Below are 27534 nucleotides of genomic sequence, written 5' to 3'. Positions count from 1 at the left end.
CTCTGTCGTCCCCTCTCCTTCCTGCTGCAGCCGGACAACTAGAATTTTGGACCTAGAATGCAAAAGAAGAGAAAGCAATTCTCCAGAGCTCAAATTAAAGTGTGGATTTTTTGAGAATTATTTTGGAATGTAGAAGGAATTATGGAGAGAAGAAGTATGAGAGGGGACTCACTAGGGTCCCACACTGCCTGGTGGCGCACCCTACCCCCTAGGCGCGTCACATGGCCGTGTGGCACCCCCTACCATGGGTACTAACGGGATTATGCACCATCACTGCCAACGACTATCATGGCTCGTCGTCATATCTTGTGCTTACTACACACCTCATGCAATTATCACGTCGGGCCTCTGCTGTCCCGGTCAAGTATCTTGGGTAGCTAGCCCACACCACCTCAACCCCCACTGCAGAGTACTATCGGTCATCACCGACCGATGTAGAGTTTCACGTATTCATCGGATCACTAGATCCAAGCACAAACAACATGTCCCCCAGTTTTCTCGCTGAAATAGGCTGTTGCCGTTAACCTACAATGTACCTTCTCCATTAGCCGAGTGAAGGCTTGACTCTGAAGCGCGAGGCAAGATGAGCCAGCCATTTCATGTGCGCGCGCGTTTTTCCTTTTTCTTGTTTTTCGTGTGTGGCTTTTGGTTTTGGTTTTTCTTTTTTTAGTATTATTTTAGTATTTTTTTAACTTTTATCTATTTTTCATAGTTTTCGTAATATATGGTGCACAATTTTTTAATATATGGTAAAAATTTATTTCAAATACAGTGAACATTTTTATAATAGACAACTATTTCTTTGAATAATTTGAATTTTTGTAATATATAGTGAAATTTTTTTATTCATATATGATGAACATTTTTATAACATACACCGTACATTTTTAAAGTACATTGATTTTTTTATATCTACTGAACACTTTTATATATAACACATACTGAACAAATTTCTAAAATATTTTTTTCTATTTTCAATTTTTTTTAAATATCTTGCTCAAAAATAACAATAGCCACTTTTTCAGGGAGTGAAAAACCGACTAAAAACAGAAGAAGAAGAAAATTAGAAAACCGGGTAACAAGCAGAGTGGGCCGGCCAATTTGTGCTGGCCTTCAGCAAAGGCTCCCCTGTTTGATGCCCACGGGCGTTACTCGAGAACCATATCTTGCATATAGCACGATGGAAGGAACTCACGGCTGAAAGATTTTTTTTTCCAGCATAGCTACTGGGTATGTTTCCTGTACATTTTCTGAATAGAGTTTCTAACCTGAAGGAACTTTCGCTTATGGATACATTGTACATTTTATGTACATATCTGAAACATTATTTTTATAAGCGGCTAACATTTTTACAAATATATGTTTCTGATGCCTACTTTTTTCATACACATTGTATAATTTTGCATATATTTGAAATATTTTTTGTACACATGTTTAACTTTTTCAAATACATGATTAACACACACACACACACACACACACACACACACACACACACACACACACACACACACACACACATATATATATATATATAGGGAAAATCCATCCTACCACCCGGTGGTAGTTACCCCACATGTCCCATATACTACCATGTGGTACTATATATACTATATATACTACCATGTGGTACTATATATATATAGGACTCCTCTTTTATACTCCTAAGAGTATGTACTCCCATGTCTAATCAGTTATTGAATTTGTGGATAACCCTGCATGAGGACCGTGGCTATCAAACAACCTCCTATAAAAACGAGCGATCTGGTGCATGGCCATGTTGCATGCATGGTGGCTCTATTAATTAAATATTCGAATTCTCAACTATCTAACCAACTCAACAATGCGTATATACTGCCTTGGATGATGAGACGTATATAGTCCTTGCTTTATTGGACGATAGTTGAACTTTACATGCTCTCCCTGTTTTAAAAAATGAGTACTCCTTGTAAAAGAGGCAGTATGCACCTTCGAGAGCAGTAAGTGCATTATACTTCATTCGCAAAAAAAAGTACAATATACGTCATTATATTTACAAAGCAGTATATGCTTTCCTTGTTACGAAAACAGTATGTACTACTTTAAAAATTAAGTATATATCCTGATAAAAAAAGTGGTATATACTTCAGCAGGACCTCCTATAATTTATTTTCCATTGATGGGAAATGTGAGGATGTCTTTTTCCCAGAAATATATACTTATTTATTCAAAAAGGTATATACTACTATTTTTCGTATACTTTTCATTCACAGAAATATGAATGTCACCAAAGAGTTATGTACAAGTATGACAGCAGAAGTATATATTGCTTGTTGTGAAGGAAGTACATAACACGTTTTGCATGTGAGTACATGCCACCTTTTGTATGTAAGTATATACTTCTTTTTTGTAGGGGGGGGGGGGGGTATATACTTGTTTTTTACGTAGGGAGTAATATATACAACTTTTTTTTGTAAGGGAGTATATACTTGTTCTTTAGTGACGGAGAATATACTCCTAGTTCTTTTACATGGGTATATGCTGGTCTTATGTGAGAGTCTAGTCTCTGCAATGAGTTATAAGAAAAGTTAGATGAAAGTATACAATACAAGAGTATGTGAAAAGTTAGATGAAACAACATGTGTAATACATTTTGTAATGTGGTCGTATGTCTCCGCAGAAAAATACAGCACTTGTTGAAGTGGGAAATGTATGTTCCTTTCCAAAATAGAAAATTCTAGCAGCAATTTCATATTGAGACAATACTGAACATATAAAGAAGATGGCAGCAAGGTGCCGTTCTTGATCCTTCAACCAAAGGTTTCAACATAGTGATTAAACTAGAAACCAGAGGTATTGTTCCTTTTCGTTGGGTATATACTACTTTCCCAAAGAAGAAATAGCAGCTGAAATCACTATTTGTGAATCCATTTGATCATATGTCCACTAACAAAAATAATTAAAGAAATATGTTCATCTGTTTACGGCTGACTCGGCGCCGCTAGCGGTAGGATCAATAGAGTGTGCTGAAGATCGACGATGGGATGCTACGCCATTCACCCCCACGAGCCACATGAATCAATTCTTCCACGTGAGACATCCAGCCTCGATCCAGCAAGGACATCCACAAAGCACCAGAAAATTCTCTCATCCACAAAAATTAACTAGTCAGCAAACAATCAGATCCTGGACGGGGCGCACGCTCCTCTTCAGATCTAGAAGAAAGCAAGACAATTTTGGTTAATGGATTGGAACATGCTACGGATCTACTGTAGAACAGGGAATCAACACGCACAGAACGTCCAAGAGAAATCACTGACCTTTGATTAAAATAAACCTCGGATCCGGCTGGTCTCGCGCTCTCTAATCCGTTGGCCAATGGAAGCTGCAATTTGGATCGGTCGCCGGGGAGTGATAGCGGCGGCCGCCGCGGTTCCGCTCTGACGTGTATCCAGGGGCCGGCTGCTGCAGTTCGGGATGTGTGAAGCCGAGGGAAAGATTAGATGCGAGAGCGCCCGAAAAATCAGTGTGTTTGCTAATTTATATAGTCACTCCTCGGGTTTGACAATTGTGAACCGAGGAAGGAGGGAGTATGTACTCCTAGGAGTACTAACCCATTTTCATATATATATATATATATATATATATATATATATATATATATATATATATATATATATGACAAATGTTTCCTACAAGCAGTGGTAGTTACCACCACTTGCGTTTTGTATGTTGTATGTAGTATCTGTGGATACCGAGAGTATGTACATGTAGTATGTAGTATATAACAATGATTAGGTAGTATATATACTAATTTTTAGGTAGTATGGACCATTTTTTGAGTATGCTCTTTTTTAGTACAAATATATACGTATTTCACAAATATAAAAAAAAGCTATGGGCTCATATGCAATTTTTTCATGTAACTTGCTTTTAAATATCTTAGATATATTATATGAACATATTTAAAATAATACAATAGTATATATAGTACCACATGGTAGTATATGAAACATGTGGGGTAACTATCACTGGGTGGTAGGATGGATTTTTCCTATATATATATGTTTTTGATGTCTACTCTTTTTCTTACACGTTGTACATTATTCGTATACATCAGAAGCATTTTTCTATACATATTTAACGCTTTTCACGCACATTATACATGTTTCCAAATATAATCGTGAATTCAACAAATAGTCTAAAATAAATTTAACTGTTATAGAATTAATGTTACGTACACCATATACATCATTTCACTTTTTTATAACATACACCGAACATTTTTAATGTACATTGAACTTTTTATATATATACTGAACACTTTTATATATAAAACGTACTAAAAAAATTCTAAAATATTTTTTCTATTTTTGAAATATCAAGCCAAAAATAAAAATAGCCAGAAAAACCTACTAAAAACAGAAGAAGAGGAAAGTTAGACAACCGGCTAACAAGCAGAGTGGGCCAGCCAATTTGCGCTGGCCTTCAGCCAAGGCTCCCATGTTTGACGCCCACTGGCTGAAGGATTCCTTTTTTCAGCATAGCTACTGGGCATGTTTTCTGTACACTAGATGACCCGTTGCGCCAATGGCGCAAAAGCCGAGTGTAAGCCAAGTATTGAAAGAGTGTGCATTAACATATTGTTGTTCGAAAAGCATAGCTCTGATACTATAGGCAGCAAGCAAGCGATAGTCATGCACACATGATTGTCATGGTTTGTTTTACATAAGATGATAAGATCAAAAATGATGCACTAAGTCATGTAGGAAAGGATTCTTGTGATCTGTTTAGATTTGATAGGAAATCATGCAGAGGCCTTTGGACATGCAGTTGAAGACGAAAGCATATATTTCTTTTATCATGGTTGTTTCAATAGCATACCACACAGCAGTCTAAGCAGCAAATAACCGATAGCTAAATGCACAGGATGATCTTAGTGGATTACATAAGATCCAAAAGGATGATAACCATAGAAGTCTTGGTAGGCATTTATACTAATATTAAGTTATATAACAAGGGGCTTTTGTAGTTTGCTTATATTGAGTAGACGATCAGGCGCAGACCCTTGGAATTGCATTTAAAAGCGAAAGCATATGCTTGCCCTTTGTTCATGCTAGACGACCCGTTGCGCCCATGGTGCAAAAAGCGAGAGTGAGCCATGAAAGTGAGAGCAATTTAGAGCCAATTAAACAGATACTTAGTACACAACGTTATATATTTCATTACATGGTAGCATGATAGCTCAAAAGAAAGTTATGAAATCACTTGATATTGGCTTTATAAGACAAACTATTTTAACAAAGATGCATCATATAGGTAGAGCTGATCTCTTAACCCCTAGCTGAGTCTTGTATCTGCTACCAACAGGAAAAACATAAAGGTGGTGATATTAGGTAGAGCCATCATGGCATGTTCCATCAATATTGACCATGATTTCATCGTCTAAACAACTCTTCATCTTTGGTTCCTGTAGACCAGGTTTTGATATTGTTGTCCTTCATTTTGCTATATACATTCCAAATCTTTTTTCCTGCCTGCAATTAAGCCATCGTCCTAAAATATATTAGTTCTCCCACACACACACACACCATTTCCTTTGCCTCGGCAAAAGATAAATTGCAAACAGACAAATTTATGGAAAAGCACGTCACCCATATACATAAACATGGTTAGATTAATACCAGCACACAGGCATATCTATTAAATGTTTGCTCTCTCTCACTGGTAGCTTCTAACTATCAGACCCTCCCCTCTGCTGGTACTACCATCCATAAAACTCAATGAGACCTTGAGATCTACCGAAAGGCATAAAACCCCTACCTCATACTTAATACTAATGATGTCACATGCATCCTATGACAAAAAGAACATGCAGAATAGAAGCATGGTAGTAGTGAAATACTTTTTCATAAACCTAATAATGGCTAACATTAAAACGTGATGGTCGAAGCATTTCACATCGAGATATGTTGTCTTTGTTTCCAAAAGAAACCCCACCAAAACATAGTATTCTTGCTCTGGCAGTGAGTGAAACTAGAAAAGACAGCGAGGGAGTACAACAATCCCTTGGCTCACTCATGGTCGGATCCAATTAGTTACCATTCAAAATAAGTTTGTGCCTTTCGATTTGAGATATTGCAGTTGAACAAAGATAGAAGGTCAAAATATATTGCCCTTGGGTATGTGGAATAAAAACAGAGGCTGCTTGTGCAACTGATGCAAGTAGCCAAAGCAAACCAAGCATTAAAATTTAAAACCATTATACTTAGATGGCATATTTTATTGATCCTGATAGCATTACGGTCCAGGCATACCAATGCAAGGAGATACTTAGATGGCGTCTTTATATATAACTGGCGCAGGCGTATCAAGCCTGATAATGGGAAGCACGATAGACTAAAAGCATGAACTTACATCAAAACAAAGCTACGAATGTAGCTTGCGGTGGATTATTTAATCCGACTTTATAAAGAAAACTACATAGCTAGCTATATCATATAGTGCAACTAACCAGCACATAAACAGAAGTGGAATAACTAACTATACAGATTTAGGATAAAATAAATTGATTATATTCTGTATACCACATTGGCAGATTGTATTGCCATTTAGACAATTAAAATGTTGAGCATCCGACACTTCTAGAGTAATTTTACTTGGATGCAACTGTTGTTGTTCCTTCGTAGCATCAATGTTTGGGTCAAAAGAATGTATATGGTGGTTGCCAAGTTCATACATACCACCTCTAATATGTCCGTCTTAGGAACGTCACGCATGACATCATTTTTTAAATCTGGAACAATAGCTTCATGGAGATTGGGCATTGGTGGTTTATTATGCACTCGTATGAACCGGGATCAACAATGCCTGAAGACAATTTATATTTTTTGTTCGACTGCATGCTATACTACTCTATATATTAATCTTCCTGTTTTTACGTTTTTTTTTGCGGGAATCCAATTTTCACATTTTTAGATGGTCTGAGTTCGTGAGGGACACAAACTGAGGTAAATCCAACCTGATAACAAAAATATATAGCATCAAATCCAGCAATGCATGTGTTCGGAGAACAAATACATGCGTACACGTATTCAAAATAAAAATACATGCGTACACTAACACGTTCGTGTGATGGACTCGGATATGTTTACCCGTCTTGTAAACCAGTCCGACATGTGTGCACACACGTTCTCCCAAACCAGCCGCTTTGCTCGTCGGTGCTGGTGCTCCACGTGTACACGTCACCAGTTTTCTCTTCGCTCGCAGGTCGTGTCCATCTCCCCCGGTTTCTCCCCTCCCCGCTGACACAAGACCACACACCCGTCAAAAAAAACACACACCACCACGGCTATGCTTCTTCCCCTGACGGACACAAGGTGGGTCCGGAGAGGAGATTTCTCGATCCCGTACGGAGTGCGCAGGTGGCGGAGGGAGAAGGCAAGGACGGTCGCTTTAGCGCCGTCGTCGTGCGGCGGTGCTTGGGCTGTTGGCAGCGGCGGCATAGGAGACGGGGGAGACGCTAATGTCCGTCAAGGCGTGCTTCGGCAACGTCGCCAACGCGCTCGTCGACTGGGACGGCGGCCGCGACCACTGCCCCTGGCGGGGGTCGTCGCCTGCGACACCAACTCCTTCGCCTGGAGGTGATTCTCTGCTCCTCCTCCATCCACCCTTCCCTCCCCTCTTTTAGTGTCACAGGGGTCTTCAGGATGCTCCGCGGCTGCACAAGCCGACGGGCTATTTCTATTCTTTGGTTCCTTCCTCGCTCGCTGGTTGCTGATAGCAGCCTGGTCTTCCTCGTCGGAGTTGTTTTTCGATTGGTGGCATTATGCGGCAGGCCTCGCTCGCTTGTTTGATTCTTGCATATCTAGCACATATATAAGTTGCTAGGATTTGATGTAAAGAAGCAGGGTGAGACTATTAATTACAAAAGAAGTCCAAAAAATTAGCACATGGGGCAATTTTTCAGTGGCCCATAACAGAAATTCGAATTCTATCCCACATAACTTACCAAGGAGAAACATATACGGACGACCAAGGACAACTTACGAAACTGGTCGGACGAAAACGGACGATATTACTGTCATAAGAAACTTTCACCCCTTTATTAGTTCTCTCTGTCATACTAATTTCAGTTCTACACCACGTTTGATGTTGGTAGTGTCTAATGTTACCACTATACGTCTTGGAAAACTTTTAGGATGATTAGCTGGAGCACTGTGATATATAGTGAGAAAAGCATTTGGTAGGATTATCATTGTCTTCTCATTTAATTCCCCAGCTACCAGCCTAACACTGAAGGTTGCACTGCAACTACTTGGTTCCAAGTTCAATATGGAAATTTGCAGAAAATTTAGGCTGAACAATTTTTATAAAGAATAAAACCCAGTACAGTATAGGATAAGAATTGCCTAGTGCAATCTTAATCGTGTGGCTACCATTGTTGATTGTTTGCAGGAAGCTCAAAGGAAGCAAGACTTCAACAAAAATCTCTGAATGCATTCCAAGCTTCTGTACGGCGTACGTCGTTTCAAAGGGCAAACTGTCATTCGTGCACTCTTACACCTGATGCCTATGAAACACCCAAGACCATATCTTCTTCAACCGTTTCTTCTCCTAGCTCTGGAAGCCTTTCCAGTGCGCCCTCAGGTAATACTCAAGTCTGCATTTGATTTTGTTTTCTGAAAATTGTTGATTACACCTATCAACTGAATACAAACAAAAAAAGTGTATTAGAGTGTTACTAACTATTCTGTCTACAGCAGAGTGGGCTGTCAGAAATGGAACATCAACTGTATTATTCCGCCAGTCATCTCTGCCATCGCAATGTGATCACACACTCGTAAATATAAATAGGTCAATCCTGAAGCTAGCCCTTTAGGCAGTGCTGGCAGCGAGATCTCTTACCATGCTGATACAACCCTGAAGACAAATTCACAATCAATCACATCAGTAGCGCAGCTCAGTAGCAGCAGCAGTGGATATTCAGTTTACAGGAGCTTCCGGGGAGATAGCTTCTGAGATATCTTTGATCTGCAGGAAGAAGTTTCAGAAACTGCAAGAGACCTTAGGCATTCTCATTCCCAGGTAGCTGTTACACCCTGGGCAAAAGTATTTCATTCTATTGGGTACAAACTTTTTTTCTTTTAAGATGATGGAAAGGTTCATCTCTAGGCCTCAGCATCATACGATGCACACTGCCAAAGCAAAATATCACTACATGAAAGCCAACATGTTTACCCAAATGAATGTGCAATTTATGATATTTTTTGGCTAAACAGGATGATATGAAGCTTCAAATTGAGAGTATGAAGGTCAAACTGCGACATATATTCTACAGTTGTGGCTATGGACAACTTTTGGCCAGTCCGGTGTATTCTACAATTGAGGCAATGGAGCACTTTTGACCAGTCTAGTGTATTCTACTGTTGTGGCACTGGAGTAGTCATTATCCACAAAACCAGGTATGTTGTTGTTACCATGTATCTATGTGAACATAAATCGTGAGCACTGGATAATAGTATTTATGATATATATATACAATGTATATTTTTTCCAGTCTATGCTATGACATTGTGAGCCGCATCTATTTTGTGCACATTTTGCTTTGTACTTAAAAAATCCCCCCTCCCTCTTTGCTGCTTGTCATGCTCAGACACCGGCAGATAGGACAAATAAACCATACACAATACATGTACATATGAGCTGAAATACACTGGGCATCCTAAAGCCAACATGGAAAAATAATGAAACAACCTGAAAGAACGAATGCAACAAATGCAAAAGCATATAATAATGAAGGTCAGAAGGTCTATGAAAATTACCTAGCTGTTTTTTGTGGACAAGAATCAGTTATTTCTAGTTTCCTAATTCTGGAGCTATGTGTGAACAAGGCCAGAAGACTAAAATATCAAAAGCTAGCTAAGGACTCATTAGCAGATTTTTCTTGTGCTTGCTATACGTCTCAACCGAACAATAGGCAAAGGGCGTACTTATGAACAGACATAAGCAGACACCATATCAATAGCTAACAGCATCACACAACAACCCAATCACACATCAAGATGGATTGATGGAAATGGAAAGATAAAGTATGCTCTTGCAGTAGAACCAAGTGTAATAATGATTATAAGCACATATATGTACATTTGAAAAAATAGAAGATTAAGAAAGGGGAACATGCATAAAAAAACTTTCGAAAAGTAGTAGTAATTTCACCTCTGCAATAGAGAAAGTACAATTAGTTGGCTTTTCCTATTGATGGCTAATTGCCTGAATAAAAAATGAGCAGTAGGTATAATGATGGTGTTATTTTCTTGCGCAAGCACCAAAACTTCGCCGAGAAGGTAAAATATATTGGGAGCATTGTACCTTCATTTTCCCTATAATCCTTGCCCTTGCTTCTAGACTATATGATGGCAATGCGAGCTAGCCAGCGTCTTCATATTAGTCCGTCCAAAAAGCACACCAAAATTAACAGTTGGATTGATTGTATTATCTCTGAAATGCCATTATCAAAAATTTAGTTGACGCTTAATAGTAAATAGAAGTGCAGGGCTTGCTTATCACACTTACTTAGGACTCATGGGCCTTATCTAATTCCTCTCCAAAGCAAACCATCTCTCTATGCGAAATAGGCAATAGATATAAGCAAAAAATGCTATATACCAAAGAGTATATGACAATCTAAACTGAAGTGCTGCTCACAAGAAACCGAATATGATAACATGTTATTGCTCACTCTAATAATATATAAGGTGTTGGAAAGGAGGGGGTCTATTTTATTTATACAGTTTAGTTTAGTGATTGGTAAAAAATAAGGGCAAGTCCAAACCAGACATGCACGAGAGCCTCAAATACGTCGAGTCACTTTGATTAGATAATAATGAGAAGAAATGAAAAATAGTGGCAAATTCAGCAAAAGGGAAAACAAGTTTTGCATCTACACAACAATGAAGCAAGGTAATGAGCTAAATTAGTGGACCTAGCACATATCTGATTCACTCTACACTTTACGCTTACATAGCATCACAGTAATCTCCACTCATAGGAAACCAAACAAATTGAAGATTAAGATTTGCATATGGTAAATGAAGGAATAAAGCCATACGTGCAAGAGAAATTCGTCGCATCGTGTTGCAAAACCAGAAAAGTAAAACCAAACCCCCTCTCCCAGAGCCTCTTCCCTATGATATTCTTAGACACCATGGGAATGATGGGGTCAAAAGTTTGGAGCTAGCCTGGAGAGGGACACCATGGCACATTGAAAAGGAGAGGCTCTTTGTACAGCAAAACAGCTCAGTGCGCTCGGCAGGCAAGGTTGCGAAAGGAAGAGGAGTACAAAATCATGGCATGTGCTCTACTACACAGAAAAATCCAAAAATGCAGGAACAGGCGTGACTGTGTTCAAGAGAGACATAATTCACCTTGGTCTTCTTGATCAAATTCTTCCTCAAAATTCTTCTTATAGTCTCGACAGGTAACTAAAAGTTGAGGAATCAAAATAAGATTATAAGAGAACCAGAGAATCAAGTAGTACAAATCGAGAGAAAAAATATGCGGACGTAGGTGGGTAGTCTAGATTGGAAAGGAGTGGGAAGTGAAGGGGAGGAGGGGAGAAGCAAAGGTGGGAGGAGTGTTATGCCTTCTACCTGTCAACGCGTGGCTGCAGAGGGTCGGTCGCCTACGCCCGACGCCCGCGTTGCCGTGGCCCTGTCCAGATCGCAGATCGATCGAAGAAACCCGGGTGGCCGCCATCTTCCCAACCCACGAGGCCCCCAAGCCTCTCCTGCCTGGAAGCGCTGCCAGTCTGGTCGATGCCCCACAGGCCGCTGCAAAGAGAGCCAATAGGGTTGTAAATGATGCCAGTGAAGTCTTAGTGCTACCAAGGGCTGCAAGCTAATCGAACACAAGCTTAAACAAGAAAGACACTTGAAGATTTATACCCTGGTGTTCATTATAAACAGAAAAGGTTAGGTGACAACGCTCAAACCTTCAGGTTACAATTTTCATGTTTTCAATTCATTATTAGCACATATCATAACTACAATTGCAGTAATCTTTCCTTTGATTTAAGAATGATGGTAGCTGACTATTTGAGACCTTGTAGAGCAATCAAACAAGAACATATTGCCTATTTAAAAAGAAATACACATCCAACAAATAAGATGTCTGAATCTATCACATTACCTAGCCATCTCCAAACCATCATTCTCCTCAGGTTGGGATCCTATCGAACCAACCAAATCAATCAGCCTCCATAAGTGGCCACTTCCACAAGCCCAGAAGAGCAAGAAATATTCCACAATCATGAGATCACCATAATCATTCAATCAGACAACATAAACAAGAGAGAGAGATGGGGATGGGTGGAACGCAACTTACATGTCAGGGTGGAAGACATGGCGTGCACTCGTGGTGGCGAGGAGGAGCTTTAGTAGGAGACCTGGATGACGGTTGCCCAGGGTTCCCCAAGAAAGATCGCCGCAGAAGGTACCCCTCCTTGCCACACCGTCTAGCAGTGAACACCATGGAGGTCACATGTTCCTCGAGATCCCGCTGGCAACGAGCGCCATCTTCTGAATTTAATCAAGGGAAAATGCTGCATCGAGAGAAAAATAGTAAATAATCACATCCTGAAGAAAATCGAATCAAGGAAGAGTGTGCTTGTCACAAATGACTAATAAAGAGAAATATATTTCACCTATGGCTTTAACCATCGATCTGGCCATGGCGATGCTGTCCATGGAGAGAAGCACATAGAAAGAGGGATGAGATGATAGGGGCATCGCTATAGCCACCGCAAGATCCTTGGTTTCCCCGAGGTCTACTATGCCTTCCCTAGGGAGAAAGAGACCCAGCCAACAACTTGCAGCAAGATTAGCACCTGCAAATAAAAATTGGATGACCCTATAAACCGCCTAGTCAAACCACAAAGGAGAAAAATGGAAAAGAGAAATCAGGGGGAAAGCAGAGCAATGGGGAGGAGAGAGGGCAACACGAGACGTGGGGATGCAGCCCGAATGAGAGGATGGCATCTAGGGTTTTTACCTCCTGCTCTTATCCCCTGGCCAGCCAGGGCTTTCAACAAGCTGCTTCCCACAACGCACACAACATCTTCCCCATTGTTGCTCCTTCCCCCCACCTCCGTTCCTCACCTCAACTGCACAGGCTGCAAACCGTCCTCCGCAACATGGAGTGATGCCCAACGAGGAGAGCGGCAGAGGCCGGTATGGAAGGGGAAGAGGAGGGGTTCGTGGCAGGGGCAGGGATGGAGGAAGGAAAGGGCGGCGGCGCGATCTTCCCCGCGGCCGGCTGCACCCCATTGCTACCGGAGCGCAGTCCCCGCCGCTCTTCTCTGGCACGGATCCACCGCCCATGTGCGCCTCCTTTGGTGGCGACGCCGAGAGAAAAGTGAAGGAGAGGAGGCGGCGGAGGGGAGAGGGGCTCGTGGGGCGAGGTGTGGAGGAAGCGGGGAGGCGGCTGCAGGATTGGCTCGTGGGATAGGGTTGCTTTTACCCAGATCGCGATTGGCGAGCACGCGATGAAGACTCCGCGTACCAAAAGATGAAGGAAACTTAGGTTGACTCCGTGGCCCCACGTCTATTGAGCCCCACCTGCCATCCTCTCCAGAATCAGGAACGAAAGTGAAAAAAAGCGAACGGCTGACCAGCCGCCAGTAGCCAAAAAACGACCGTAGGAGATCGATCGGGTGGTCAAAACCGACGCGCGCTAGCGATGCCCCCAGATGGACGGGTACTCTAGGAGGCTTTATATGTTAGATTTTCTTACTAGGGTTTCCCGCCTGAAGGAACTTTCGCTTATGGATACATTGTACATTTTCTGTACATATCTGAAACATTATTTTTATACACGGCTAACATTTCTACAAATATATGTTTCTGATGTTTACTTTTTTCGCACACGTTGTATATTTTTGCATACATTAGGAATAATTTTTGTACACATGTTTTACTTTTTTAAATACATTATTAACATTTTATATATAATTTTTTTGATGTCTACTTTTTTTCATACACGTTATACATCATTCGTATACGGCAGAAGCATTCTTCTATACACATCTAACACTTTTCATGCACATTATTCATTTTTTCAATTTCATCGTAAATCCAACAAATAGTCTAAAATAGATTTAACAGTTATAGAATTAATGTTACGAACAATGTATACATTATTTCACATTTTTCTAGGGGGTTTCATGGCACCCCTAGATCTGCCTACGGTCTCACACACTAGAAAAGTCTAGGACCGGCATCTTCACCACTTCATATTTCAACCCCTTCTTGTCATCTGTCGCATCGATGAAGATTGTTGAACCTTCACCAGCCTCACCTTTTACTAGCATCTCAGAGAGCATTGTTATCACATTTCTTTCCACCCACCTTCTTATGGGTCTTGCACCATACATCTGTAGGTACAAAAATGGTTACTAAAAGATACTGCCAAAATTATGCGTAAAGAAAAGAAGCTAGCTGTACTAACCGGATTGTGTGACTCCGACATTATGACGTCCAACAAGGCATCGGTTGTAGACAGAGAGATGCCCTTATTGGCTACTCTAGCTACAACGTTCTTAATCTGAATTTTTGCAACCTCTTTCATTTGTTCATAGGAAAGTGACTCAAATATCACAATCTCACTAATCCTGTTGAGAAGTTCGGGCTTGAAGAACTTCTGAACCTGCATAAGCAACAACATGAATGGCAATCAGTAGTAGGAACTGTTGCATGGAGCCTACATGACAATTTGGGATTAACAAACCTTTTCCATGACAAGGTTCCTTGCAACTTCTAATGGCTTTTCTCCAGTCATTTTTGTTGTAAGGTATTCTGATCCAAGATTTGAGGTCATGATGATGATAGTATTCTTAAAGTCAACAGTTCTACCTTTGCCATCAGTCAACATGCCATCATCAAGAATTTGAAGAAAAATATTAAACACCGAGGGATGTGCCTTCTCGACCTCATCAAAAAGGATAAGGCTATATGGATGCCTTCTCACTTTTTCAGTCAATTGTCCGCTATCTTCATATCCAATATAGCTTTATAAAGGAATCAAAGAAGCATTTATATTAGGAAAACTAATTAATTAGACTAAGCATGAAAATATATCTTATTTCTAAGAGGAATGTTAATGCACACGAAAGTAAGTAGTACCTTGGAGGTGCTCCAATGAGACGTGTTACAGACCCAGCAGTAGCATATTCAGACATGTCAACCCGAACAAGCATCTTTTCACTGTCAAATAGTTGCTCGGCAAGAGCTTTTGCAAGCTCCGTCTTTCCAACACCAGACGGGCCTAAAAAGAGGAAAGAACCTGTCGGTTGGCTAGGTTGATCAAGGCCGGCCCTAGAGCGTAACACAGCTTGCGCAACCAAATTGACCGCTTCATCTTGACCAATAACACGCTCATGCAATCTATCTCCAATGTGGATTAATTTGTCCTTCTCCTCTTCACAAAGCGTAGCAACAGGAATTCCAGTCCATCGACTCACAACCTACAAATTATAATTGTTGGAACGTGCATGCAAGACAATCACATCACCCCGCAATAAAAATCATTTTACCAAGTACAATATTATATATATATATATATATATATATATATATATATATATATATATATATATATATATATATAGAGAGAGAGAGAGAGAGAGAGAGAGAGAGAGTACCTGCGCGACATCATTTGGATCAACAATTGCTTTCTTCACTCTATTTGTGGAGCTACTTTTCGGGTTGACAACCACCTTTTTATTTGCATCGTTTAAGCTATTGGGAGTAGTGTTGTCATCTACTAGTAGTTGGTTGTCAATCTGCTTCATCTTTCTGGCTATGAAAGTACATGCCTCATCGATCAGATCAATTGCCTTATCTGGAAATTGACGACCTGATGAAACATACAACAATGAAAATCAAATTAGCAAAGGTACAATGGAGTGAGGGTAGATGAATTGTTGACGCACGTACGTACCGGTGATGTAGCGGGCGCCGAGGTGCGCAGCAGCGACGAGAGCGGCATCCTGAATTTCGTGTCCATGGTGGTCTTGGAATCGTTGCTTTAGCCCCCGCAAGATGGCAATGGTGGCCTCAATGCTCGGCTCCCCGACGTGCACTTTCTGAAACCGTCGCTCGAGCGCAGGGTCCTTCTCCACGTACTGGCGGTACTCGTCAAAGGTGGTGGCCCCCACGCAGCGGATGCGGCCGCGGGCCAGCGCCGGCTTGAGCATGTTGGAGGCGCTGGTGCAGTTGGTCCGGCTGCTGCCGGCGGAGTAGAGCATGTGCATCTCGTCCACGAACAGTATGATCTTGCCGTTGGACGCCTCTGCCCGCTTGATCACGTTCTTCATGCGCTCCTCGAACATGCCACGGTACCGCGTGCCGGCCACCATGGCCGCGAGGTCGACCTCCACCACGCGTGCCCCGACGAGCGCGTCGGGGACGGCCCCGGACGCGATGCGCTGCGCGAGGCCCTCGGCGACGGCGGTCTTGCCGACCCCGGCGGCGCCGACGAGCGCCGCGCAGTTCTTGGTCCTGCGGCAGAGGATGTCGACGACGCGGTCGATCTCGTCGTCGCGGCCGATGACCGGGTCGCCCTCGCCGGTCATGTCCCGGCCGTAGGTGCGCAGGCACTTGCGGGACTGGAAGTAGCTCCACGCCCAGTGGCACAGCGCAGAGGTTGCTAGAGCGACGACCGTGCAGCACGCGCGCTCCAGCAAGAGCTGGCCACTGACGGGCGGGCGTTGCACGGTAATCGCACGCACAGAAGTGACCCTGTCATCACGCGGAGGCGGTTGCCGCCTCTTCTTATTAACCTTCCACCGAATCATCGCTACCTAATTTGGCTAGTAATTTGGGGTCCCGGCAGTCGCAAAATCGCTGCGCCCTCATGACCTTTTATACTACTATATATATATAATATGCGTTATGCGTTATTACATGTAGAATCCGTGTCGGTGTCGCCCAAATCTCGGAGTACGTATACAAATAGGAACCGGCTGACTGATTAGAACCCACAGCCTTGTGCGCGGCATGGTCGGAGACGTCGCACCGGGTGTAGGCAGTGTCCGGCCGGGCCAAGCTCCGCGGCGACCGAGCGGCCCACGTCGGCGATGATGACCTTGCCGCCATTCCTGATGAACTCCGTGGCTGCCGCCTTGCCGATCGATGCCGCTCTTCTCTGCTGTAACTGTACCCATATGGCCATATCGGCAGTATATCATGACGCAGAAGATGATAAGACACTCGAACTCCATGTCCGGTGCGCAACGACGGAGAGTACTAGCAGCCGTGAGAGAAGAGAAAGAAGTTCTGCACCTCTGCTCGCTATTTTTCTCTTCCGGCAATGCTACACGTACAAACAGTTTGCAGGCTTTTACAGGGTGGGTTAGTTTTCATTGGCCAATAGATGAGCGGGACGGCCCACCCCCTGAAAATCAGGGGAGAAGAGGTTTGTCATTGGTTGTTAGATGGAAACAGTTTACAGGCTTTTATAAATCTTTGTATGTCTAGCATTTTTGTTTTCTCTTCACCAACAGTGACCAAGCCTGTGGGTCTTCGGATCAACTTCCGCCGGCCACGCGCCACGCTTGTCTCACGCGGCCACGCAAACCACCCATTGCTAGACACGTGTCTCTAGTGGGTCCCCGCGTGACGCGTTCCTGAGCACTAACTTTCTCTGAATCCCAACACCTCATATGTGAAATCTTAAAATCATGCAAACCATGCAAAGAAAACACTACGCTACTTGTTGCGTCGGGGATGCGTACCATCTTCGTTCCGGGCTCTGGGTACATGGGGCAGACGCAACTGTGGCTCCTCTGCCTCCGCCTTCATCTCCGTTTCCACCTCGTCGAAGAGCGAGTCGGTGTTCGGCTGTTCTAGCGGGAGGAAGCGCTCAGTTGGACTCCATGTACGCCTCATCCTGGATGGACTCCAGGATGGCTGTCTGCTCCGCCATCTTCGCCGCTTGGGTGACGACGAACTCCGACATGGCTTCCTCCATGGTGAAGCCCGCAACTAGCGCCGGCTCCTTCTCCGGCTCCGGCGCGTCCACCTCCTCGGGATCGGCCCCCTCCATGGGCTCCGGCTGCCGCTCCCCCTCCTCCTCCTCCTGGCTCCGGCGAGTCCGGAGGCATGGCCGCTGAGATCCGGGCCGCGTGCCTTGCCTGGATCTTCTCCTCGTTCTGGAAGCGGTGCTCCAGCGTTAGCATAGCCTAAGTGGTCTTCTTATGTCGGGCCGTGTTGAGCGATGATGGAAGAGGAAGGTGGAGACAGAGAGAAATGTGATTGGGCTGGCGGCACGGAGAGGTAGGAAGAGGTTGTGGCTAGGGTTGGGGACGCTGGCCGACTTAAATAGCCGGACTTTGGCCCCGGGCGATGAGCCAGGGCGGCGTCACGCGGGGTTCACACCCCCACCGGAGGAGATGCCCGTCGGACTGTTAGGTTTTCGGATGATTCCTTATGAGACCCATCCGTCAGTCCGACGTGGCAGACGCGCCTAGTCACTCCTGGGCCTCCCCGTATCTACCCTATATTTAGGCTGGATACGAAGGGCGCCGGTTAGCCCGGGCGTTTGAGACCCGTTTGAAGCGCCCATCTGGGTCATTTTTTTTTACCGTTCAATGACCAGGGCGTTCGCCCGGGCGTAGGAGGGGTGGTTTGAGGTGCCCGGCTATAGCTTTTTTTGTGTCTTCCCTACCGCCCACTCCCTCCCCTACCTCCAGACGCATCTTGCTCCACTTCCCTACGCCATAACATTCTTTGAAATAGGTGGTAATAACTTAGCGAAGTGTATGCGCAACTATTCAGGTTAAGAGTCTATACGAAATAACATTGTATCTAAATATATTTTTAATATGTCATAAATTTATCATGTATGTGAGCTAAAGCTACAAATTACCAAAACAAGATGTAATAAAGTGAAACTGTTTACTATAAATAAGAAACACAAGGCTAGGCTCAGCCCGTGCCTAGCATTCTGTATGGTAGAACTAGTTTCTTGATATATATTTTTCGCGGTTTCTACAGGTGTGCCTTTTGCTGGGTGTTTTCAGAAAAAAAAACTTCTTTTTAATTCTTTTTCATTGATTTGTTAATTCAAGATTTTTAAAACTCACAAACATTTATTAAAGTTTTCAATTTTTAAAAATTCATGAAGATTTTTTCCATTCATGAATATTAAAAAATTCAGAGTTTCAAAAACTGTGAATATATAGTTTTATATTTTCCAAGTCCCCCGAATCGCTCTGACACAGGTTTGATACAAATTTATTTTAGCGGGTTTCCTGAGAGTGAAGTGCTGTGTTTTTCTTTTCCGGGGCTAACGTCAGATATTCTAGCCCAAACTTCGCCTACAAATACATGGGCCAGATTGAATCATCAGAGTACCCCAGATCGGGTTTTTGGAACTAAACCTGGTGAATGAATAGTGTGGAGCAATTTCTTGGATTTCTTGGGATTGAACAACGTGAATGTAGTTTGACTCCCAGGCGCTGGAGTATGGTGGCGTCACACCTACAATTTCCCTCTGATCTCCAATGTTCTTGGATTTATTTGATTTTGTAAGATGAATCTCGTCTGAACCTGTTCATTGGTTTTGTGTGAAAAAAGGGATATATTGGAGATACATGTTTTCAGGATCAAAATCAGTTTCGAAGGATATTCTATTTCCTTCTGATCTCAAATGTTCTTGCATTTTAGTCCATTTTGCATTGACCCCCCCCCCCCTCCCAGCCCCCCAAACAAAATATTTTATTTTAGTAGGTTTCCTGAGAGTGAAGTGTCGCGTTTTTCTTTCCGAGGCGAACATTGGATATTCTAGCCCAAACTTCGCCTACAAATACATGGGCTAGATTGAATCATGCGAGAGTACCCCAGATCGGGTTTTTGGAACTAAACCTTGTGAATGAATAGAGTGGAGTGATTTCTTGGGATCGAACAATGTGAATATAGTTCGACTTCCACGCGGCGGAGTACGGTGGCGTACAATTTCCTTCTGATCTCCAATGTTCTTGCATTTTAGTCCATTTTGCAAGATCAATCTCGTTCGAACCGGTTTATCGGTTTTGTCTGAAAAAATGGGATATACTGGAGATGCATGTTTTCAGGGTCAAAATCAATTTCGAAGAACTATACTCATCTCATCTTGATTGAAATGCCCCCCCCCCCCCCCCCACCCTCCCCCAAAAAAGAAAAAAGAACGACTAAATGTTTTAATTTTGGTGCACAGCCGAATTTGTGGTCATCTGATTCACGTCACGAATCTCAGAGCATGTGGTCGAGTCGTATGAGATGATTTCTCATATTTCAGTTTGGTTGCTGCCCTTGGCCACCTGGCCTGGGCCTGAGGTTTTGATTTTTCTAGGAGCAATGCTACGCACACGGGATGGCTATTACGGATTCAACGGACTGGGCTTAGGTGGACGTTTTCTATTGGAGATTGAAAAGGAGGCGGGGCCCACCCCCTGAAAATCAGGGGGGGCGGGGGGGGGGGGGGGGGGGGGGAGAGATTGATTAACCCGTGAGAAGCCCGTAAATGTCCGTGCGTCTAGGATTTTCGTTTTTCTAGCCTTACCATGCAGCCTCCCGATTGCTGTTTGGAGTGTGAAGACCGACAACGAGCCCAAAATCTGCATGCAAACGGACGGGTTTGTGCCAGGCTAGTCACGCCGTCCCATCGACGCAACGGAAAAGGGACGCCTGGCGAGAGTGGCGTTTTGTCATATGGGAGCACGCGCTCCTAATTTTTGAAATGTGTTTTAAATTATTTTGAAATATTAAAAAAATTGGCGCGTATGTCTCAATATTGTACATGCTCACAAAGTCGTTTCGCGAAAAACCGACAACTTATATGTCGCATGTGAAGAAAACAAAATCCGGTGTTAAAAAATGTTTTTCACAAGACATTCTTTTGTCTTTTTTACACAAGCCACAAAAAATGTTAGTTTTTGTTAAAAAAAATTCACACTTTGAAATATTTTTTTCACGTGCAGGAGCGCGCGCTTCCGGAAACACCAACGGATTCCCGGAGGCCTGGCAGGCTAATTATTTGCCTGGGTAGTCCATGCCAGGCTTGCTCCAATTTTTTCAGGCCTTCAACCAAACAAAGATCAGGCAGCATCTAGGTAGGGAAGCTGCAGGCCAGGCGTTTTCAAGCGTGGAAGCGAACCAAACCAGCGTCATCAGGAAAAACTAATTATCTGCCTGGGTAGTCCCCGCCTAAAAGCAATACTTGAAGCGTCATCAGTAAAAATTGTTAAAAGAGAGTGCTAGAAGACCGGCTTCGGCACCAGCCTTACTATCAAGCTCCGACTGAAGATCGACAACGCCATGTTCCGCATTTAAATAAGTTATAGTACATATGCCCGTGCGTAGCAACAGGCCAAATAATTTGTAAAATCTGCTCTGTGTGCTACTACAAGACACTTGAGATATCCAACTATAAAGAAGTCACAAATAAGGTTACCCTCGTCTCTGGTGACATTGGAAAAGTAGTCTGTGCGGTGAGGTGGAAGAAAAAATTGGCATATACTCAAATTTAATGAGGATTATTAGATGTCGCTCAGTTCGCAAAACTACTCCACATGCCATAATTCACCACTTCTTTTATCCGACCGTGACAAACGTCATAAATAAGTTACTCTCATTTGTATTGACATTGTGAAAGTAATGTTATTGTCATCATGTCTAGTATAATTTTATTCGTGCGTTGCAACGGAGGTATAATATTCTAGTTGTTAAACATCAATTGTCAAACATACTCCCTCAGGATCCTCATACACATCAAACATCATTGTCTACGTACATCACATAAATCAAGATATTTCATCTATGAGAAAAACAACAAACTTTTTTGCTTCCTTGCAAAGAAGTTCAGAAAAAAGTAACAAATTTCTTGCTTAGGTGAACTGAGCAGGCTACATATGCAAAATTGTGGATAAATTTTAGGACATGGTCATGAATGACACCAGCCATTTAAGTATACTATCACAATATGTTCTGTAAACATTTCAAATTGCGAGAAACAACTAATTCAGGAATTGATGTCATATTATAAGCTATACCTTTAAGTCGGTCTGGATCATCATTCTTATGGTTGTAGAACAAATATTTCTTGAGAACTCACAACTAATTATGATTATAATCTAGAGAACTACCTAGTCCTACCAAAGAAACAAACTTCAATTTTGCTAGGGATACATGATGGTGCTACATCCTGGTATCTAGCTACTCATCCAAGATGAGCTCAATAGAGATCCTGTAGACCATTGAAAAAAGCGTCAAACACGGTGGGAACTGGGCAGTATGGATGGATAATAAACATCCAACACAAAGTTCATGAGTATGCATGCTCAAACAAACTTCTAAAATGTTTAAAGAAATACTATGAGTTACAGGTTCATGTGTAACTACTAAATAAACTTACTGGCATGAAGGATAGATATGTCAAGTTCCCAAGAGCACAACGAGTGAAGCTATTGGTTGATTAGCTATGATGAAAATAATTATAGGCTAACTCGATGCATCTTTAATGAACATTTAAAAGAATGCAAGAATATTGAAGTACATGTATTCCAAATAATTTAAATTTATATCTTGAGAACATATATTATTAATGTCCCGGCCGTAGGTGCGCAGGCACTTGCGGGACTGGAAGTAGCTCCACGCCCAGTGGCACAGCGCAGAGGTTGCTAGAGCGACGACCGTGCAGCACGCGCGCTCCAGCAAGAGCTGGCCACTGACGGGCGGGCGTTGCACGGTAATCGCACGCACAGAAGTGACCCTGTCATCACGCGGAGGCGGTTGCCGCCTCTTCTTATTAACCTTCCACCGAATCATCGCTACCTAATTTGGCTAGTAATTTGGGGTCCCGGCAGTCGCAAAATCGCTGCGCCCTCATGACCTTTTATACTACTATATATATATAATATGCGTTATGCGTTATTACATGTAGAATCCGTGTCGGTGTCGCCCAAATCTCGGAGTACGTATACAAATAGGAACCGGCTGACTGATTAGAACCCACAGCCTTGTGCGCGGCATGGTCGGAGACGTCGCACCGGGTGTAGGCAGTGTCCGGCCGGGCCAAGCTCCGCGGCGACCGAGCGGCCCACGTCGGCGATGATGACCTTGCCGCCATTCCTGATGAACTCCGTGGCTGCCGCCTTGCCGATCGATGCCGCTCTTCTCTGCTGTAACTGTACCCATATGGCCATATCGGCAGTATATCATGACGCAGAAGATGATAAGACACTCGAACTCCATGTCCGGTGCGCAACGACGGAGAGTACTAGCAGCCGTGAGAGAAGAGAAAGAAGTTCTGCACCTCTGCTCGCTATTTTTCTCTTCCGGCAATGCTACACGTACAAACAGTTTGCAGGCTTTTACAGGGTGGGTTAGTTTTCATTGGCCAATAGATGAGCGGGACGGCCCACCCCCTGAAAATCAGGGGAGAAGAGGTTTGTCATTGGTTGTTAGATGGAAACAGTTTACAGGCTTTTATAAATCTTTGTATGTCTAGCATTTTTGTTTTCTCTTCACCAACAGTGACCAAGCCTGTGGGTCTTCGGATCAACTTCCGCCGGCCACGCGCCACGCTTGTCTCACGCGGCCACGCAAACCACCCATTGCTAGACACGTGTCTCTAGTGGGTCCCCGCGTGACGCGTTCCTGAGCACTAACTTTCTCTGAATCCCAACACCTCATATGTGAAATCTTAAAATCATGCAAACCATGCAAAGAAAACACTACGCTACTTGTTGCGTCGGGGATGCGTACCATCTTCGTTCCGGGCTCTGGGTACATGGGGCAGACGCAACTGTGGCTCCTCTGCCTCCGCCTTCATCTCCGTTTCCACCTCGTCGAAGAGCGAGTCGGTGTTCGGCTGTTCTAGCGGGAGGAAGCGCTCAGTTGGACTCCATGTACGCCTCATCCTGGATGGACTCCAGGATGGCTGTCTGCTCCGCCATCTTCGCCGCTTGGGTGACGACGAACTCCGACATGGCTTCCTCCATGGTGAAGCCCGCAACTAGCGCCGGCTCCTTCTCCGGCTCCGGCGCGTCCACCTCCTCGGGATCGGCCCCCTCCATGGGCTCCGGCTGCCGCTCCCCCTCCTCCTCCTCCTGGCTCCGGCGAGTCCGGAGGCATGGCCGCTGAGATCCGGGCCGCGTGCCTTGCCTGGATCTTCTCCTCGTTCTGGAAGCGGTGCTCCAGCGTTAGCATAGCCTAAGTGGTCTTCTTATGTCGGGCCGTGTTGAGCGATGATGGAAGAGGAAGGTGGAGACAGAGAGAAATGTGATTGGGCTGGCGGCACGGAGAGGTAGGAAGAGGTTGTGGCTAGGGTTGGGGACGCTGGCCGACTTAAATAGCCGGACTTTGGCCCCGGGCGATGAGCCAGGGCGGCGTCACGCGGGGTTCACACCCCCACCGGAGGAGATGCCCGTCGGACTGTTAGGTTTTCGGATGATTCCTTATGAGACCCATCCGTCAGTCCGACGTGGCAGACGCGCCTAGTCACTCCTGGGCCTCCCCGTATCTACCCTATATTTAGGCTGGATACGAAGGGCGCCGGTTAGCCCGGGCGTTTGAGACCCGTTTGAAGCGCCCATCTGGGTCATTTTTTTTTACCGTTCAATGACCAGGGCGTTCGCCCGGGCGTAGGAGGGGTGGTTTGAGGTGCCCGGCTATAGCTTTTTTTGTGTCTTCCCTACCGCCCACTCCCTCCCCTGCCTCCAGACGCGTCTTGCTCCACTTCCCTACGCCATAACATTCTTTGAAATAGGTGGTAATAACTTAGCGAAGTGTATGCGCAACTATTCAGGTTAAGAGTCTATACGAAATAACATTGTATCTAAATATATTTTAATATGTCATAAATTTATCATGTATGTGAGCTAAAGCTACAAATTACCAAAACAAGATGTAATAAAGTGAAACTGTTTACTATAAATAAGAAACACAAGGCTAGGCTCAGCCCGTGCCTCGCATTCTGTATGGTAGAACTAGTTTCTTGATATATATTTTTCGCGGTTTCTACAGGTGTGCCTTTTGCTGGGTGTTTTCAGAAAAAAAAACTTCTTTTTAATTCTTTTTCATTGATTTGTTAATTCAAGATTTTTAAAACTCACAAACATTTATTAAAGTTTTCAATTTTTAAAAATTCATGAAGATTTTTTCCATTCATGAATATTAAAAAATTCAGAGTTTCAAAAACTGTGAATATATAGTTTTATATTTTCCAAGTCCCCCGAATCGCTCTGACACAGGTTTGATACAAATTTATTTTAGCGGGTTTCCTGAGAGTGAAGTGCTGTGTTTTTCTTTTCCGGGGCTAACGTCAGATATTCTAGCCCAAACTTCGCCTACAAATACATGGGCCAGATTGAATCATCAGAGTACCCCAGATCGGGTTTTTGGAACTAAACCTGGTGAATGAATAGTGTGGAGCAATTTCTTGGATTTCTTGGGATTGAACAACGTGAATGTAGTTTGACTCCCAGGCGCTGGAGTATGGTGGCGTCACACCTACAATTTCCCTCTGATCTCCAATGTTCTTGGATTTATTTGATTTTGTAAGATGAATCTCGTCTGAACCTGTTCATTGGTTTTGTGTGAAAAAAGGGATATATTGGAGATACATGTTTTCAGGATCAAAATCAGTTTCGAAGGATATTCTATTTCCTTCTGATCTCAAATGTTCTTGCATTTTAGTCCATTTTGCATTGACCCCCCCCCCCCTCCCAGCCCCCCAAACAAAATATTTTATTTTAGTAGGTTTCCTGAGAGTGAAGTGTCGCGTTTTTCTTTCCGAGGCGAACATTGGATATTCTAGCCCAAACTTCGCCTACAAATACATGGGCTAGATTGAATCATGCGAGAGTACCCCAGATCGGGTTTTTGGAACTAAACCTTGTGAATGAATAGAGTGGAGTGATTTCTTGGGATCGAACAATGTGAATATAGTTCGACTTCCACGCGGCGGAGTACGGTGGCGTACAATTTCCTTCTGATCTCCAATGTTCTTGCATTTTAGTCCATTTTGCAAGATCAATCTCGTTCGAACCGGTTTATCGGTTTTGTCTGAAAAAATGGGATATACTGGAGATGCATGTTTTCAGGGTCAAAATCAATTTCGAAGAACTATACTCATCTCATCTTGATTGAAATGCCCCCCCCCCCCCCCCCACCCTCCCCCCAAAAAAGAAAAAAGAACGACTAAATGTTTTAATTTTGGTGCACAGCCGAATTTGTGGTCATCTGATTCACGTCACGAATCTCAGAGCATGTGGTCGAGTCGTATGGTTGCTGCCCTTGGCCACCTGGCCTGGGCCTGAGGTTTTGATTTTTCTAGGAGCAATGCTACGCACACGGGATGGCTATTACGGATTCAACGGACTGGGCTTAGGTGGACGTTTTCTATTGGAGATTGAAAAGGAGGCGGGGCCCACCCCCTGAAAATCAGGGGGGGGGGGGGGGGGGGGGGGGGGGGGGGAGAGATTGATTAACCCGTGAGAAGCCCGTAAATGTCCGTGCGTCTAGGATTTTCGTTTTTCTAGCCTTACCATGCAGCCTCCCGATTGCTGTTTGGAGTGTGAAGACCGACAACGAGCCCAAAATCTGCATGCAAACGGACGGGTTTGTGCCAGGCTAGTCACGCCGTCCCATCGACGCAACGGAAAAGGGACGCCTGGCGAGAGTGGCGTTTTGTCATATGGGAGCACGCGCTCCTAATTTTTGAAATGTGTTTTAAATTATTTTGAAATATTAAAAAAATTGGCGCGTATGTCTCAATATTGTACATGCTCACAAAGTCGTTTCGCGAAAAACCGACAACTTATATGTCGCATGTGAAGAAAACAAAATCCGGTGTTAAAAAATGTTTTTCACAAGACATTCTTTTGTCTTTTTTACACAAGCCACAAAAAATGTTAGTTTTTGTTAAAAAAAATTCACACTTTGAAATATTTTTTTCACGTGCAGGAGCGCGCGCTTCCGGAAACACCAACGGATTCCCGGAGGCCTGGCAGGCTAATTATTTGCCTGGGTAGTCCATGCCAGGCTTGCTCCAATTTTTTCAGGCCTTCAACCAAACAAAGATCAGGCAGCATCTAGGTAGGGAAGCTGCAGGCCAGGCGTTTTCAAGCGTGGAAGCGAACCAAACCAGCGTCATCAGGAAAAACTAATTATCTGCCTGGGTAGTCCCCGCCTAAAAGCAATACTTGAAGCGTCATCAGTAAAAATTGTTAAAAGAGAGTGCTAGAAGACCGGCTTCGGCACCAGCCTTACTATCAAGCTCCGACTGAAGATCGACAACGCCATGTTCCGCATTTAAATAAGTTATAGTACATATGCCCGTGCGTAGCAACAGGCCAAATAATTTGTAAAATCTGCTCTGTGTGCTACTACAAGACACTTGAGATATCCAACTATAAAGAAGTCACAAATAAGGTTACCCTCGTCTCTGGTGACATTGGAAAAGTAGTCTGTGCGGTGAGGTGGAAGAAAAAATTGGCATATACTCAAATTTAATGAG

The 27534-nt window shown here is 43.6% G+C and overlaps 2 protein-coding genes and 2 long non-coding RNA genes across 20 annotated transcripts; 2 read left to right on the top strand and 2 right to left on the bottom strand.

The window, feature by feature from the left end:
• Positions 1-2698: 2698 nt before the first annotated feature.
• Positions 2699-3553, bottom strand: LOC123040829 (uncharacterized). The gene is made up of 2 exons (XR_006418287.1): positions 3300-3553; positions 2699-3194 (listed from the first exon to the last, which is right to left on the bottom strand). It is a non-coding gene; the product is annotated as an uncharacterized lncRNA (long non-coding RNA).
• A 3465-nt stretch (positions 3554-7018) lies between these two features.
• On the top strand, positions 7019-10204 carry LOC123043921 (uncharacterized). 2 transcript variants are annotated; one of them, XR_006419725.1, is made up of 4 exons: positions 7020-7622; positions 8437-8628; positions 8745-9066; positions 9261-10204. XR_006419725.1 is itself a non-coding variant. In XM_044466526.1 (3 exons), the coding sequence occupies exons 1-3, from the start codon at positions 7505-7507 to the stop codon at positions 8858-8860; spliced, it is 429 nt and encodes a 142-aa protein (XP_044322461.1). In that variant the 5' UTR covers positions 7019-7504; the 3' UTR covers positions 8861-9027. The 2 variants fall into 2 exon arrangements, 1 of the variants encoding a protein (XP_044322461.1); XM_044466526.1 differs by lacking the exon at positions 9261-10204 and having other exon boundaries at positions 7019-7622; positions 8742-9027.
• On the bottom strand, positions 8321-17657 carry LOC123043919 (chaperone protein ClpB1). Of its 16 annotated transcripts, XM_044466512.1 has the most exons (15): positions 15976-17657; positions 15677-15891; positions 15159-15499; positions 14764-15043; positions 14485-14682; positions 13030-14410; positions 12683-12865; positions 12364-12580; positions 12169-12249; positions 11631-11810; positions 11406-11462; positions 10555-10603; positions 10351-10479; positions 8887-9012; positions 8321-8687 (listed from the first exon to the last, which is right to left on the bottom strand). In XM_044466512.1, exons 1-6 carry the CDS (start codon positions 16829-16831, stop codon positions 14228-14230), a joined length of 2073 nt encoding a protein of 690 aa, XP_044322447.1. In that variant the 5' UTR covers positions 16832-17657; the 3' UTR covers positions 8321-8687; positions 8887-9012; positions 10351-10479; positions 10555-10603; positions 11406-11462; positions 11631-11810; positions 12169-12249; positions 12364-12580; positions 12683-12865; positions 13030-14227. The 16 variants fall into 16 exon arrangements, with proteins under 16 accessions (XP_044322447.1, XP_044322454.1, XP_044322458.1 ...); XM_044466519.1 differs by adding an exon at positions 10198-10251 and having other exon boundaries at positions 10351-11462; XM_044466523.1 differs by adding an exon at positions 10198-10251 and having other exon boundaries at positions 8321-9012; positions 10555-11462.
• Positions 16549-23700, top strand: LOC123043922 (uncharacterized). Its single transcript, XR_006419726.1, has 2 exons — positions 16549-16622; positions 22633-23700. It is a non-coding gene; the product is annotated as an uncharacterized lncRNA (long non-coding RNA).
• Positions 23701-27534: the final 3834 nt, after the last annotated feature.

The sequence above is a fragment of the Triticum aestivum genome, chromosome 2B (genome assembly GCF_018294505.1).
Source record: "Triticum aestivum cultivar Chinese Spring chromosome 2B, IWGSC CS RefSeq v2.1, whole genome shotgun sequence".
NCBI classification, from domain to species: domain Eukaryota; kingdom Viridiplantae; phylum Streptophyta; class Magnoliopsida; order Poales; family Poaceae; genus Triticum; species Triticum aestivum.
This window is presented reverse-complemented; position numbering and strand designations above follow the sequence as displayed.

What these genes read in the sequence shown, in the direction of transcription:
- LOC123043921 (XM_044466526.1), top strand. Translation starts at nt 7,505, where the DNA reads ATGTCCGTCAAGGCGTGCTTCGGCAACGTCGCCAACGCGCTCGTCGAC. An exon ending in ACCAACTCCTTCGCCTGGAG is followed by an intron (nt 7,623 to 8,436) that starts GTGATTCTCTGC and finishes GATTGTTTGCAG; the next exon opens with GAAGCTCAAAGGAAGCAAGA. An exon ending in CCTTTCCAGTGCGCCCTCAG is followed by an intron (nt 8,629 to 8,741) that starts GTAATACTCAAG and finishes TTCTGTCTACAG; the next exon opens with CAGAGTGGGCTGTCAGAAAT.
- LOC123043919 (XM_044466513.1), bottom strand. Translation starts at nt 16,831, where the DNA reads ATGATTCGGTGGAAGGTTAATAAGAAGAGGCGGCAACCGCCTCCGCGT. An exon ending in ATCCAAATGATGTCGCGCAG is followed by an intron (nt 15,500 to 15,676) that starts GTACTCTCTCTC and finishes TATAATTTGTAG; the next exon opens with GTTGTGAGTCGATGGACTGG. An exon ending in CTCATTGGAGCACCTCCAAG is followed by an intron (nt 15,044 to 15,158) that starts GTACTACTTACT and finishes TCCTTTATAAAG; the next exon opens with CTATATTGGATATGAAGATA.